The sequence below is a fragment of the Stegostoma tigrinum genome, chromosome 30, assembly GCF_030684315.1.
Source record: "Stegostoma tigrinum isolate sSteTig4 chromosome 30, sSteTig4.hap1, whole genome shotgun sequence".
Classification (NCBI taxonomy): domain Eukaryota; kingdom Metazoa; phylum Chordata; class Chondrichthyes; order Orectolobiformes; family Stegostomatidae; genus Stegostoma; species Stegostoma tigrinum.
In genome coordinates, this window is record NC_081383.1 from 27,372,156 (window position 1) to 27,386,802 (window position 14,647).

At 41.2% G+C, this 14,647-nt stretch overlaps 1 protein-coding gene across 1 annotated transcript in view; it reads right to left on the reverse strand.

Moving 5' to 3' along the window:
* Positions 1–6,356: 6,356 nt before the first annotated feature.
* The window catches only part of LOC125466020 (heterogeneous nuclear ribonucleoprotein M-like), a 39,526-nt gene continuing 31,235 nt past the window's right edge, over positions 6,357–14,647 (reverse strand). The window contains exons 14-18 of the mRNA XM_048560111.1: positions 13,770–13,901; positions 10,244–10,300; positions 9,036–9,409; positions 6,918–6,969; positions 6,357–6,714 (exon numbers count right to left, since the gene is read on the reverse strand). Coding sequence (XP_048416068.1) covers positions 6,551–6,714; positions 6,918–6,969; positions 9,036–9,409; positions 10,244–10,300; positions 13,770–13,901 — 779 coding nt within the window. The 3' untranslated portion in view covers positions 6,357–6,550. The remainder of the gene's footprint in view (positions 6,715–6,917; positions 6,970–9,035; positions 9,410–10,243; positions 10,301–13,769; positions 13,902–14,647) is intronic.

The window sequence follows — 14,647 nt, forward strand, 5'->3', positions numbered from 1 at the left end:
CCCAGGATGGACATGTCATCCAAGGAATGGGAACCATCTCAAACACACCATCCTGGACATGTCTCCATCTCAGGCAACCACCTAGAAACCGATTTCCATTTCAAGCCCACTGACTCTCACAGCTACCTAGAATTCTCCTCCTCCCACCCACCTTCCTGCAAAAATTCCATCCCGTTATTCCCAATTCCTTCACCTCCACTGCATCTGCTCCCAGGGTGAGGCATTCCACTCCCATACATCCCAGATGTCCTTGTTCTTCAAGGACCGCAACTTCTTCCCGCGGTGGTTGAGAATGCCCTCGACTGTGTCTTCTGCATTTCCCACAATTCATCCCTCACACCCTGCCCCCCGCAATAACCGCCAAGAGAGAATCCCCCTAGTCCTCAATAACACCCCACCAACCTCCAGATACAACGCATCATCATCCGACACTTCAGCCATCCACAATCCGACTCCACCACTAAAAACATTTTCCCATCCCCACCCTTGTCTGCCTTCCGGAGAGACCACTCTCTCCGCGACTTCCTTGTCCGCTCCACACTCCCCTCCAACCCCACCACATCCGGCACTTACCCCTGCAACCGCAGGAAGTGCTACATCTACTCCCACACCTCCTCCCTCACCCCCATCCCAGGCCTCAAGATGACTTTCCAATCAAGCAGATGTTCACCTGCACATCTGCCAATGTGGTATACTGCATCCACTGTACCCGCTGTGGCTTCCTCTACATTGGGGAAACCAAGCAGAACCTTGAGGACCGCTTTGCAGAACACTTACGCTCGGTTTGCAATAAACAACTGCACCTCCCAGTCACGAACCATTTTAACTCCCCCCTCCCATTCCTTAGATGACATGTCCATCCTGGGCCTCCTGCAGTGCCACAATGATGCCACCCGTAGGTTGCAGGAACAGCAACTCATATTCCGCTTAGGTAATGCAGCCCAATGGTAGCAATGTGGATTTCAACAGCTTCAAAACCTCTCCTCCCCCCACTGCATCCCAAAACCAGCCCAGCTCGTCCCTGCCTCCCTAACCGGTTCTTCCCCTCACCTGTCCCCTCCTCCCGCCCCAAGCGGCACCTCCATTTCCGACCTACTAACCCCATCCCGCCCCCTTGACCTGCCTCCGACCTCCCCAGACTGACCTATCCCCTCCCCACCTATCTTTTCCTCATCTTTCTTCGGTCCACCTTCCCCTCTCTCCCTATTTATTTCAGAATCCTCTCCCCATCCACCTTTTCTGATGAAGGGTCTAGGCCCAAAATGTCAGCTTTTGTGCTCCTGAGATGCTGCTTGGCCTGCTGTGTTCATCCAGCTCCACACTTCGTTATCTCAGACTCTCCAGCATCTGCAGTTCCCGTTATGTCTGATCACAATGCCAGGAACGTGGTTTCGAAACCACCCTCAGGTGACCGTGTGGAATTTGCACATTTCTCTCTGCGTCTGTGTGGATCTCCTCTCACAGTCCAAAGAACGTGCAGGGTAGGTGGATTGGCCACACTGAACTGGCCATAGTGTTCAGGGATGTGTAGATTAGCTTGGTTATAGGGGGATGGGTTTGGCTAGGATGCTCTGCGGGTCAGTGTGGACTTGTTGGGCCGAAGAGTCCCTGCAGTGCAGAAGCAGGGCCTACGATTGAGATGTTTCAAGTACTAAAAACCCTCCTCTACACCCGTTCCTAAACTTGTTGCAGTACTCAGAATTAGCCACAATACACCAGCTGACCTCTAATCCAGCCAACGGAAAAGAAAATCTAGAACAAAGCACTTGCTCTTATATTTCATACCTCATTCACAAACACAAAAGTAGCCCACATACAGGATCTTATGAACCTGGTCAGCCATACTTGAGGACTTGCACACATCCACAGGAACCTGTCTCTGTTCATTACTTTTCAAAATTAAAATCGGACAGAGTAAAAGTGAAAAGAATTTATGAAAAGATCTGAGGACAGAGCTTGGCAGAGGCTCAGATACAAATGATAGGGAAGGAAATCCAAAGAATCAGTTCTGTTGAAGTCATTGGACTTGAAATGTTGTTACAGAGATAGTTGAAACTGCCGATGCTGGAGAATCTGAGACAAGGTGTAGAGCCAGATGAACATAGCAGGCCAAGCAGCAGAGGAGCAGGAAAGCTGACGTTTCAGGCCCGAAATGTAAGCTCATTTCTCTCCACAGGTACTGATACACCTGCTGAGCTTCTCCAACAATGTGAGGTATTTTTGGTTGTTGTGAAATCTAGAAACAGCATTATCAAGTGTCCCATTTTCACCTCGAGTTGTCAAATTTATTAGAATTCATGGATTCTGTGGTCAAAGAGTCTGCCAAGGTTACAAATAGCCCATTTTGGCCAAAAATTGTACCTAGATTGCAAAGATGGTTTTCAGATCACACCACAAATAGCAGCCTTCCAAGTTTAGCAAGTTGGAGCCAATAAGTTTAGGAAATTAGAGCTTATCAAAAACAATGTTGAATAAACATTGCTGCCAGGGCACAAGTAATACAAGTCAGAGTATATAGATCTCCAAGTCTACAGGCCCATGTTACTTCAAGGAGCATTACATAGGTGAATAAGAGTCTCAGGAGACTGAAGCACACGGAGGTAATAGGAAGCCATTGGGACAAAGCAAGGACCATGCGTCCTGTAAAAACTTTTACAAATTCATGAGATGTGGGTATCACTGGCAGGCCAGCATTTGATTGCTCATCCCCAGGTGCCTCTTGACCTGAGTGGTTGTTGTGAGCCATTTCAAAATGCAGTAGAGTCAGTGAAATTGCTGAGTCTGGAGTCAGATGTAGGCCAGACCAGGTAAGGACAGCCAATTTCCCTCCTGAAAGGAAACGAGTGAACCAGTTGAGTCTTCACAATTGACACTGGTTGCCATTTGACCACCTTTCTTCTAAATCCAAAGTTGTATGGAATTCAAATTTTACGATTGTCATGGTAAGAGCTGAACTCATGTCCCCAAAGCATTATCTTGGGGTTTGGGACTTTCTACATCAGTTACATTACTATGATGCCACAGCTGCATTGTCAAAACAGGGAGGCAATGAGAATCCACTGCAGCATTGCTTGGTCAACTAGCTAAAGTTGCACAAAAATAAACTGTCAATGCTGGTTGTGGTTTTGGTTAATTTCACTCTTGTGGTTGCAAAGTCTTCACTGGAGCAACATCAAACAAAATGACTATTAGGGATATTCAGATAACCAAAAGCTTAGTTACAAAGCAGGCAAGGGTGTCAAGGGTAAGTTAAGTCACAGTGGAAGAACATTGAGGGGGAGCCACAATTTAGATTCTAGGCAATAGAAGGCAAAGTCTCGAGTGGAAGCAAATTAGGGATTCAAAAGGGAGTCAGATGAGCACAGGTATCTAGAAATGTGGGAAAGAGATTTTAGATTATAGAGAGGGGTAAAAATTTATCAGAATTTGACAAAGAAAATATTATGATGCTTAACCAGGAACTGAATTAGGTTTATTGTCGCATGTACTCAAATGGTTATGGGCATTAGCCACAGGGTTACAGGTATAAGTTACAGGGGATTGAAATGGGTCTGGGTGGGACGCTCAGTCAGTATGGACATGTTGGGCCAAATGGGCTGTTTCCACACTGTGAGGACTCTGTGTAAGTGAGAAGTTTATAATTGCCACATAACAGCAGAATCTTAGGTACCTTTTTTGTACCTAGGTACACAGATTCTTAAACAGATTCTTAAAAGGGAGGGTTTGAGCTTTAGGGATAGGCTAAATAGGCTGGGGCTATTTTCCCTCGAACATCAGGGGCTGAGGGGTGACCTTCTAGAAGTTTATAAAATCATGAGGGGCATAGATAGGGGTAAGTAGTCAAGGTCTTTTCCCCAGGGTAGCACAATCCAAAACGAGGGGGCATGGGTTTAAGGTGAAGAAGAAAGATTTAAAAAGGACCTAAGGGCCAATATTTTCATGCAGAGGGTGGTACTTGGCTGGTATGAGCTATCAAAGGGAGTGGTGGAGGCTGATACAAACATTTTAAAAGGCATCTGGATGGGTAGATGCATAGGAAGGGTACAGGAGGGACATGGGCCAAATGTTGGCAAATGGGACTAGATTTATTTAGGATACCTGGTCAGCATGGATGAGTTGGACTGAAGGGTCTGTTTCCATGTTGTACAGCTTTAAGAAACTAATGTTGGACTATTTTAGTTAATAGGACAAAAATTAGAAAGATATAAAACATTCAGATCAAATCTTTCTGACCCTGTCCATGCTGGCACTAGCTTCAAGGGAGACCACCACCACTTTACCACTACCTGTGCTGAACCAACCAACATAAGAGTTGCCCCACTTTAGGTGCCATCTTCGTCACTGAGCCCACACATTACCCATAACCAAAAAAGTCTCTGGCTCTGCTGACAGACCAGGCTGCCATGCCACAAGACCAACCTCAGCTGCAGATATTGCCTTGCCAGCAACATCCTGAAGTGTCTGCTGCTACTGGTGCCACGGTTTCCAATTGCTGGAGCATCTCCAAATGCCACAAGAACTACCTTGCTGCCACTGCCACAAGCCATGTTAAGTCATTAAGTAGAGAGACTGTGAATAGATTTTAGTGAAACTAAGAATATGGGCAGAAGAGTTCGGATGATCTCAAATTTACCACGGTTAACATTTGAATAGACAGTCAGCAATTAATTCAGATAATCAAAGACGCATAAATGAGTTTCCACAGTACTGAAAAGTCAGGCAATGTTACAAAAATGAACATTTTGACCTAGTGATGAAGAAAAACATTAACAAAACAGAAGTGAAGTGATATTGAGGTTGCAAACTGCCTGATTTAGTCCTAGACAGCGACTGAGGAGAGGTAGGAATCAATAGATGGGCTCAGAGTTAACGGAGATGAAAATGTCTTCAGTCTTACCAATATTTAACTGAATGATCTCTCTGCTCAGTGCTGGATTCAGATACTCAACATGACTGGATAGGTTCCTACATTTAGCTGTGGGTTTGGATGAAGCAGCATGTTAAGAGACAGAAGAATGCCAAGGGTAGACTCTTGGGGAAAGACCAGAGTGAACAGTTCAGAACAAGGAACAAATGCCATTCCAAGTAGTATTCTAGCTACAATTAGTTAAAGTGTAGACAACAGCACCCCCGCCCAAAACGATAATTGACAAGTATTGGAGGGAAAGTGTGACTATGTCAAAGGTTGCAAACAGGTTGAGAAGGACAAGGATGGACAATTTCCCTATATCAAACACATTAAAATCATATGACAAACAATGAGTGTGACTTCAGGACTATATTAGTACAGAAACTGAGTTGGAGGCATTCAAACAAGATTTCCAGCAAAGAGTAAATTTATATCTGAAATTATTTCCTTCAGGCAAATTAAACCAGGATTGAGCTAATTGTTTAATTGGTACTGACTACATTTGACTTTGAGTTGAAATGGAAAAACTGTTTAATTTCTCTCAAGTTGTCCTATAAAAAGTGATAGGATCCACGTGCAATAAGGAATGTAACTGGACTGACATGGTATACAACAGGAAAAAAAATCAAACTTATCCCTGTCAACTCTACAAAACTTCTAAAATCTGGGGACTAATTCCAAAATTAGAGGAGTGCTTCCAGAAGTAGTAAGGGGAGCATGATAGTCGTGCTCTCAATCTCTCAGGTAAAACCATCACATCCACGAGTCTGCTGTGCAACTAGCAAGACAAATCCATGGTGTACACAGTGCCTTCTGAGTCCTCAACATTAACTTTGGACACCATGAAGCTTCATGACAAGGACAAAAATGGGCAAGGAAACACAGCAGGCCATTAGCATGATCCACCCAACCCTTCAGTTGATGAATGATGTCTCCACATTGAACACCACTTGGAGGATTCACTGATGGCGACAAGAGCCCTGAACGCTTTCTAACATTTATCACAATGAGTGGCTCAGCAGCACCCCTACTAGCCGAGATGTTCTGCTTCAGTCTGGCAGCTGTTTCAGATGACAAGAGAACCAAGTGGTAAAAGTATAACTGCACCGTTCTCACCAAACTACTAGCCATGCTGTCAGCAAAAGGGGCAGTCCTTGTGGAGATGAAGTCTCATCTTCATACTGATAACAGCTCCACCTGCGGCAACTGAAGTCTGTGCATTCATGAGGCGCTGTGGGCCATCAGGAGAATTAGACTCATCCTCAGCCCTCAATATTTAATGACATTATGTTCAGTGAATTCAACTGTGCAATCACTTTGATCCCTCATTATGCACAACATGCAATACCTGAAATGTTCACATGATTCAAAGTATGTTCACACAACATATTACTAACATTACCAAAAGGAAGTAACATGGATTAAAATACCATCACAAAACAACAGATAAATTTCCCCAAATCACATTTATTATTGAATCACTAATACAGAAGTGTATTTTTCACACTAAATAAAAACAAAATGCAATGTGCACATTGTCAAACTGTCCACTCAAATTTTTTTTTAAATGAATGGAACAAAAACACTAAAAAGGACAGCTTTACTGTTTGGTCGTTTTAAAAAGGCTACTAAAAATGGATTTTAAACATTTCTGTCAAGTCGGACATCAATTTCTCTGCCATAAAGTCGGATTCCATTCATCATCCTGCAGGCGCGCTCTGCAGAATCTGGACTTTCAAAACGAACCACACCACAGCCCTTAGACTTGCCATTTTCCATCTTGATATCTGCATAATGCACATATCCTATATGTAAAATGGAAAGAACAGATTTTAAAAACTCATCCAGATCCAGTGTTTAATATAGGTTAAATGTATAGAGTAGGAAATTCACCTGGCTTTAAAAAATACTTACAGAACTTTGACATGCACCTTATACAAATTAATTTCTTAAGTGTAGCAAAAGGGATGACACAAAGAGCTATTTTCTTTGGAATCAATGAACTTACCAAATTCACTGAATTTGTCCTTCAGCATCTGCCAGGTGATGTCATAAGGGAGCTTGAAAAACAAACAAGGAAATTAATTTTTTTAAAAAGTGAACAGCTGAGCTCATGCAACAAACATTAAGGGGTACTCCTTGCATTTATTGGGCAACTTATTCTAAAGCTGTGTTCACTGCATAAGAGAGTTATCACTTGTGCTCTTTCATGTCTAATCATGTGTATATTACAGTCTCTTGTTTAGTTCACAGGCTAAATTGTGGCAAGGAGGTGAAGATGAGTAGTGTTTCCAAATAAATTAGAAAAGTCCCAGAACAAAACTAATGATAATAGGATACCAGTGATTAATCCTGTATTGAATGGGGCAGAGACAGCATTAAGAATAGGATATTGGAAAAGAGGATTCCTTTGATAAATATTGTTACTGTTCTGTGGGAAAATGTATCTAGTACAAAAGGAACGAAGTGGCTCAGAGGATGTCGGTTTGGAGAATCATGGGGACTGTGGTCTGGTATCTTAAATGTTAAGCTTAATCCTAACTGTATGGAGGACAAGCAGCAAACTCAAACAAAAAATGCTGAACTGGAAGGGGGCCAAAATTAGCAAGTTAAGGAGGGATCTGGTGTTGGCAAGACTGCAGACAGAAATGTAATCAAGCAATAGGCTGCCTTTAAAGAGATGGTCTCGGAGCAGTCCCGAGTACATTCAACATTACTGCAAAACGTAGGGTGGAAATTGCCAGGATACGAGCCAATCTTTCAATCCTCCATGACAGCCAAAAAATTGGTTACAAATCTCATCCTACATTCAAAAATAGGAGCAAAAAGAAAGTGGGAAATTACAGATCAGTTTGTCAGCAACAAGGAAGCTTTTAGAAACAAAGAATAAAGATTGTCAACAATGACAGATATGAAGGAGATCAAGGATTTATAATTGGCAAAATGTATTTGACAAACTTGATTTTAGATTCTTGATAATGCAGAGGGTTATGAAATTACGTTGTGCATACAAATTGCAAAATGTCTGATCAAATACTATTAAAAGTTAGTTCACAAAACTGAAGCAGACAGAATAGAAAAGGGTCAGCAGCATCCACACAACTAGTTAGGAGATAGAAACCAGTTGCGATGAATGGTAGTTTTGCAAACTGGGGACATACAGGGGAGTTCCCAATGCTCACTACTATTTTCTGATATACAATCACCATTTGGACTTTTAAGTTACAGGTTAACTCAATTAGCAAATGTGCAAACATCAAAGCTTTGACAAATGTAAAGGAGAAAGAAAGTAAGTCATTATTAAGAAGGGGTTGGTGGAGTAGAATAACACAAGACAGATGAAATGCAATGCAAGTGTACCATGGTATACGGTAGAAAGACAAGAGAAGAGATAAAACATGCTTAACACTGCAAGGAGATACCAGAATGCAGGTTTTCAATAAGGGAACTGGATTATAAAAATGCATGCACACAGAAGCAGGACATGTTTCATTTGTTTGTTCCTTGAAACAGCCACACAACTGCTGAACCAATCTGCCTCTTCGGTGTTATGCTAATCTATGATTCTATAATTACAAACTCACTCGGGTTGCTGTTAGAATTGCAAATTCTTTAAATTCAGGTCATCACTGTATAAGATTGACTATTTATACAGCATACCAGTTGGTTACCAAATTTTTAAAATTCACTCATAGAACATGGCAGTTGCTGACTGGGCCAGCATTTATTGTCCATCCCTAGTTGCCCTCGAAGGTGTTAATAGCATCCCACCACAAGGAGTAATCATTTCTTCCTTGGCAATGAAAAGGTCACAAAAAAATTTTGCAATTTATTGAAACTATACCTGCTGCTATTCGTACTCAAATAAAAAGAGTGTGAAATTAGTGTTATTGTCAGGACTTCAAATACATAATGTACCAGTAAAAAAAATGAGGCAGAGATCAAGCGGTTGCAGTTCAGTTAATTTGTTAAATTCCCGATTGGTCCGCTTATCTTACTTGTTCTAGTTTGTACATACTGTACTAAACCAGATGTGTAACTCAGTTTTTATATCCAACAATATTTCAAGCATAGTGTCAATGTGCCTTTTGTATTTTTTTTAAAAAACTGATTAAAACATACTCACATTTCGAACAAATATTTGACAGATTCGTCTTGAATTAAGATTTCCAGTACCAGTTCCCATGGATCCTCCATAGTTACCACTGAAACGGTTACGATCCATGTCTGCTGACTTGTCAAAACCACCTGCCATTCCAGAACCCATACGATCCATACCACCACCCATTCTATCACCACTCTGGCCCATCCAGTCCATTCCAGGTCCCATACGGTCAACATTCGATGTCATACCAGAACCCATGTTGGATGCAATTCTGTCCATTCCCAGGCCAGTTCGATCCATAGCACCACCCATACGATCCATTCCAGGTCCCATGCGATCCATGTTATCCATACCAATGCCTCCACCCATTTTATTCATTGCTCCCATTCCAACACCTATGGAGGGAAAAGCATTTTAATAAAAGCAAAAATAATGTGTTCAACTACTCCACTTGCATCAGTACAGATGCAGAACCAGCTGAAACCCTGAAATGAATTTTTATACATTGCATCTAAAGGTGCCCACTTATCCACAATGATCACCATGATTGGTTTTAAAAAAGGCAATGAAGTAAATAGTTTGATTCAAGACTCAAATTCTTTCCTGTGGCTTTATTTAATTTAGCAATATCCCCCAATATCGGTGGAAGATAGTAATACGACTAGATGTGTAACCCAGAAGCTGAGGCTCTGAAGTCAAGGGTTCAAATGCCATACAGCAACAGGAGGAATGTTGTTTCAAGTAACAAATCTCGAATTGAAAGCTAATCTCAGTGATGGTGCCATTAAAAGTACCATCTACTGTAAAAAAAACCCAACTGATTCCGTAATGGCCTTTAAGAATCATCTGGTCTGGCCTACATGTGATTCCAGACCCATGGTCGTGTGGTTAATACTAACTGCAAGCCAATTAATCCAAGGGCAATTAGGGATGGGCAACAAATGCTGGCTTCGTCAACAATGCCCACATCCCATGTAAAATTTTAAGAAGTTGACTCTGCATTCTTTAGCGATGGTGTACATGCACCTTTACAGCAAAGATGCATTATTTAACGCCATTTTTAAAGTGCCTTCCGGAATATTGGTATTTGCAACACATTTATTTGCTACATTTGTAAAAGATCCTTTTAATGAGAACAGCAAACTATCCAGCAGTATTACGAATTTGGAGTTTAACATGTTGACTCTGTAGCATGTTAACAATCAAAAGTAGTGTTGAGATGTTCTTACCCATCCCTGATCCCATGCCTGGTGTACCAGCAGCCATGCCACCACTCATCCCACCAGCTAAAATGGGGAATTAAAAAATACATGCAAATTAAGCTTTTAAAGAGATTTTCTTTAAATGTATTTGTTCACAGGACGTGGACATCACTGGCTTGGCCAGCATTTATTGCCCATCTCTAATTGCCCTTGAGTGTAATGTAATTCTGAAAGCTTTAATGTAGAAATTCAATTACAGGTTCAATAACAAAGTTTACAAAGGGTTGAAGACACCACTAACTTCTTGCAATTTCAACTTTGAATTCAATTTCTAAGCGTCAGTTAAGTTTAAAACAGCTAAATCACTAGGACCAGGAAATTTGATGCCCCAATTCCTTGCCTGCACCGTTTTGAAACCTTTGGTCGACGACGGCTACATTCTAAAATCCTGGACAACGAATTAGGAAAAGAAAAAGGCACCCAGGTTCCCATTTTCGAATGCTATCCAAAACTCAAGCTCTAAGTACAGGTGAATTTCAGGTTAGGGTATAGTTAGCCATAGTGTACACAGTGGCAAAACAGTACAGGAGGGGATAAATTTAAGGAAAAAGAAAATAGTTAATCATTCAAACTATTTGGAAACTAGACCATAGCCTCAATTTACAAAATACTTGAACAATGTGAGATATCAAAGAAGTTACAAGTCAACTAAAAACTAAAACATTCTATTCTAAAGTTGGATCAGACATATAAACAGAATCAGATTTTCAGAAAACACTGACCTTTTAAGCTGGAAGGTTGGTTTTCAGACGTTACGTCACCATTCTAGGTAACATCATCATTGAGCCTCCGAAGCGCTGGTGTTATGTCCCACTTTCTATTATCTGGTTAGGTTTCCTCCAACGCAGGAAATGACATCACCAACCCAAGGAAACCTAACCAGATAAATAGAAAGCGGGACATAACCAGCGCTTCATCGGAGGCTCACTGATGTTGTTACCTAGAATGGTGACGAAACGTCTGAAAACGAACCTTCCACCTCAGCAAGCAAACTCACATCCAGAACCTCAACCTGAGCTACAAATCTTCTCAAAACTCACTGACTTTTTAAATTATTCCGAATTAAAACCACCTGATCCTATTAGCACACTGAAGTCAGCAAATACCAGGAAAAAATTGTTTAATTTATTAGTTAACAAGAACAAACATGTTTGGATGCAGGTCTTTATAGGAAAACTGGCATCAGGAAGTATCAACAGGTACATGGATTTAATATAATGCACACTGCAGCTGAAAGCATGGAATTGCTACTAAATCTAAAAATCATGTCAATTCCCATTAATATCAATAGTTTAAGAAAGATGCAATTTAACAAGATGATTTAAATTGGCAATAATTACATACACAAGCAATTTAAGGATGTTAGACTTTCTGGCATATTTGAGTAAATTGGAAGCTACACATGTCAGTGTACAGGGCCCTTTTCTTTCAAACTGAAAGAAGAAATCAGCGACCGCTGCTCTAATTCCTATCTCAGGGAAATGCTTTGACCGACCAACCTGCCTGATTCAAATTTAAACAGAGTTTGGCAGTTGACTATCATCTAAATGATGTATTCTCTACAGGAATGACGAGTATTTGCTGGCCGCAGCACACAATTACATAGTGTAAGACTGTTATTCCCTCAAATAGGCATCCTTGTAATATGTCCCAATAAGGGCAAGATAAAGAGCTTCTACAACATGTATTTTTCAGCAATATTCAAGCTCTATACTAGCAAGTAACATTAGGAATGATTTTGTTGCACTAGTAGAATTTAATTGCCAAAGACAAATGTGGAAATAAAAAAACTGTCTTGCAACCGTCAGGACTGAAGTACAAGAAAACCAACTTAGAGCTCAAACAACAATTTACAACATCAAAAGTGGGTGCTGATTGGACTACTGTTAGGTAACTCTAACAGTCAACTGCCTGAATTCAAGCAAGTTTTCTCCGGTCAGGGCACTGCCTTGAAAATGCAGCAAAGGGTTGGTTAGCTCCATTGTACCTCTTGCTAAGAGAAGCGTTTAGTGTGGACATATTCTTTTCAACTCCAAAGATCAGGGTCTTCTGCATGAACATGATTCATGTCTGCTAGAAGATAATTACAGTGACTCCAAATGATAATCTTAAATTGGTTTCCAGTGCAATTCTTAGCAGACAGGATTTAGTAAGTGCTGTCTATAGCAAAATCTAATGCTGTACACTCAGTTTACAAGTGAGCGGATTGCAACAGGTTGACTCTGCTCAGTGTCAAAGGGGTATACTGCTCGGTAGGGCCCATCAGGTTGTTGGGACATCTAGCCTGCACACATGGCATTTACACTGGGTGTGAAACTCATACGTTACTCATTTTTGTGGCAAGCAGAATATCTTTTTGGCTTGCGAGTAGCATCCTCAGTGGAGAAACCCACTTGTATGTTACCTGCAAAGTAGCAATGTGGCACTTTCTTCGTAATGATTTGCAGTCACGTACCATGAATCTCTCATCCTGGCACTGGAGGAATGGGTGGCTTCGGCTCTGGCTGAGACTTCAGTAGAAAAGGCAATGGTATGTCGTGTAGTTAGGGGGATGCCTCTGGTGGAGGAATGCAAAGTTCAAGTAGGGAAAATTCAAGTAGCTACACTGCAGTAAACGTAAGTGGTATTCTCCACTAAGAGGGTGCTACTGTCAAACCAAAGAAACAGTCTGCCTACCACATATGAGTAACGTGATACAAGCTTCAGTGCTGGTGCGATGCCAAGTACATAGGCTGCAAGACCCAATGACTGACAGACCATATCAAACATGTCCCTTTTACAGTCTACTGACCTTGCTCAACAAGCCCAAGCTGGTAAAACTCAGAAGAACACAACATCAGACAATTCTAACGTTGGACAGTATTTTATAATTAATCCTGACAACACTAATATTTATACAAGAATCCAATTTATCATCAGCTACAATTGCAGTGTGATTCATTTTTCCATGCTAGAGCCTATGCAATTCCAAAACAGCACCCTACTCTTTGGAGGAAAAGAATACATCCACACGCTGCACCTCTTGTACTCAGGAATGCTAAGCAAACAGCCAATTCCTTCAGCAACTTCATGGCAACATCCTGACCAATTTGATTTGACTTGTCCAATTTGAATTTGTAGATATCCTGTCATCAGCAGTTCCTGCTGCATCTCCCTGCCAAGAGTCCAAGCAATAATTGAACTCTCTTCATGCCATATGAATTACTGCTTCACTTGGTGCATTTCAGCCCTGACAAAGAAAAGCTTCAACTCCATCTCTTCTTTGGTAGTATGTATTAACTTAATACACTAAGAATAATAGGAATAGGCAAAGGGCTCAGAAGCACAGGCCTATTAAACAGGGTACAAATTAATCTGGTGATTATATTAGCCTAAATTTTCACCACTAACTAAATACTGCAAGCCCAATGGTAGTACAAATCTAAAAATACAACTAATGTTAACTTGGTTTGTTAAAACTGAAAAATCAACCAACATTGCTACTTGAACTTACCCATTCCTCCACCAAAGGAATCCCCATAGCCACGGGTCATTCCCATATCATTTCTACCAAAGTCTCGGTCAAAGCCACTGCCACCCATTCCTCCTCCACTGCCAGGACCATACATTCCACCTTGGTACATGTCTGCAAGTCATATAAAGTATGCTAATGAAGTGAATAATTACACATTGCTGAAGTGTTCACAGATAACATGTGTCATTGCACGGTATCTACAAATAATATAAAATGTTAAATGCACTTCACAATTAAAGTTGAGGCAAGCCGAACCAAGTACACCAGTGCCATGAGAAGTAACATTTCATCCATTGTTACCTGCTTGTATAAAAGGCATCATCATCTGTACCCATTTCACATTCAAATGATACTATCACAAAAAATACCCTACCTCTAAACCTCATCAGTTCCACTGTAAGAACTTGTTTTACATCTTCATGTGAAAATGGCACAAAGCAAACTGCTCATTCAGACAGCCTTGCAGACATAATGGGCCAAAGGGCCCCATTTTGCGCTGTAGCAGTTTAGTGGTCAATCTTAGCCACAACCTTTATTGCGATAATACCAAAATCCTTCATATACATACCCAAGTGTCACTAGTGTCCTTTGAACATCAAAACGCTCTGGTAGACAGTAATCAAGCCAAATGCTCCAGATTCAATTGTTTACTCATCTAACTCCCTAACTGTCCAATTTTACATTAAACTAATACTTTGAACCTTCTCCAATGGCACAAGCTAGTTTCAGTAATCTATACAAGGCAGAATATGGGCAGAGGAACATTACATTATATAATCTCATGCAAGGTGGCAGCAGTTGCCAAAATGTGACAATGTTCTGGGCATCATCCACGATTCACACTCCTGGTCAGTATT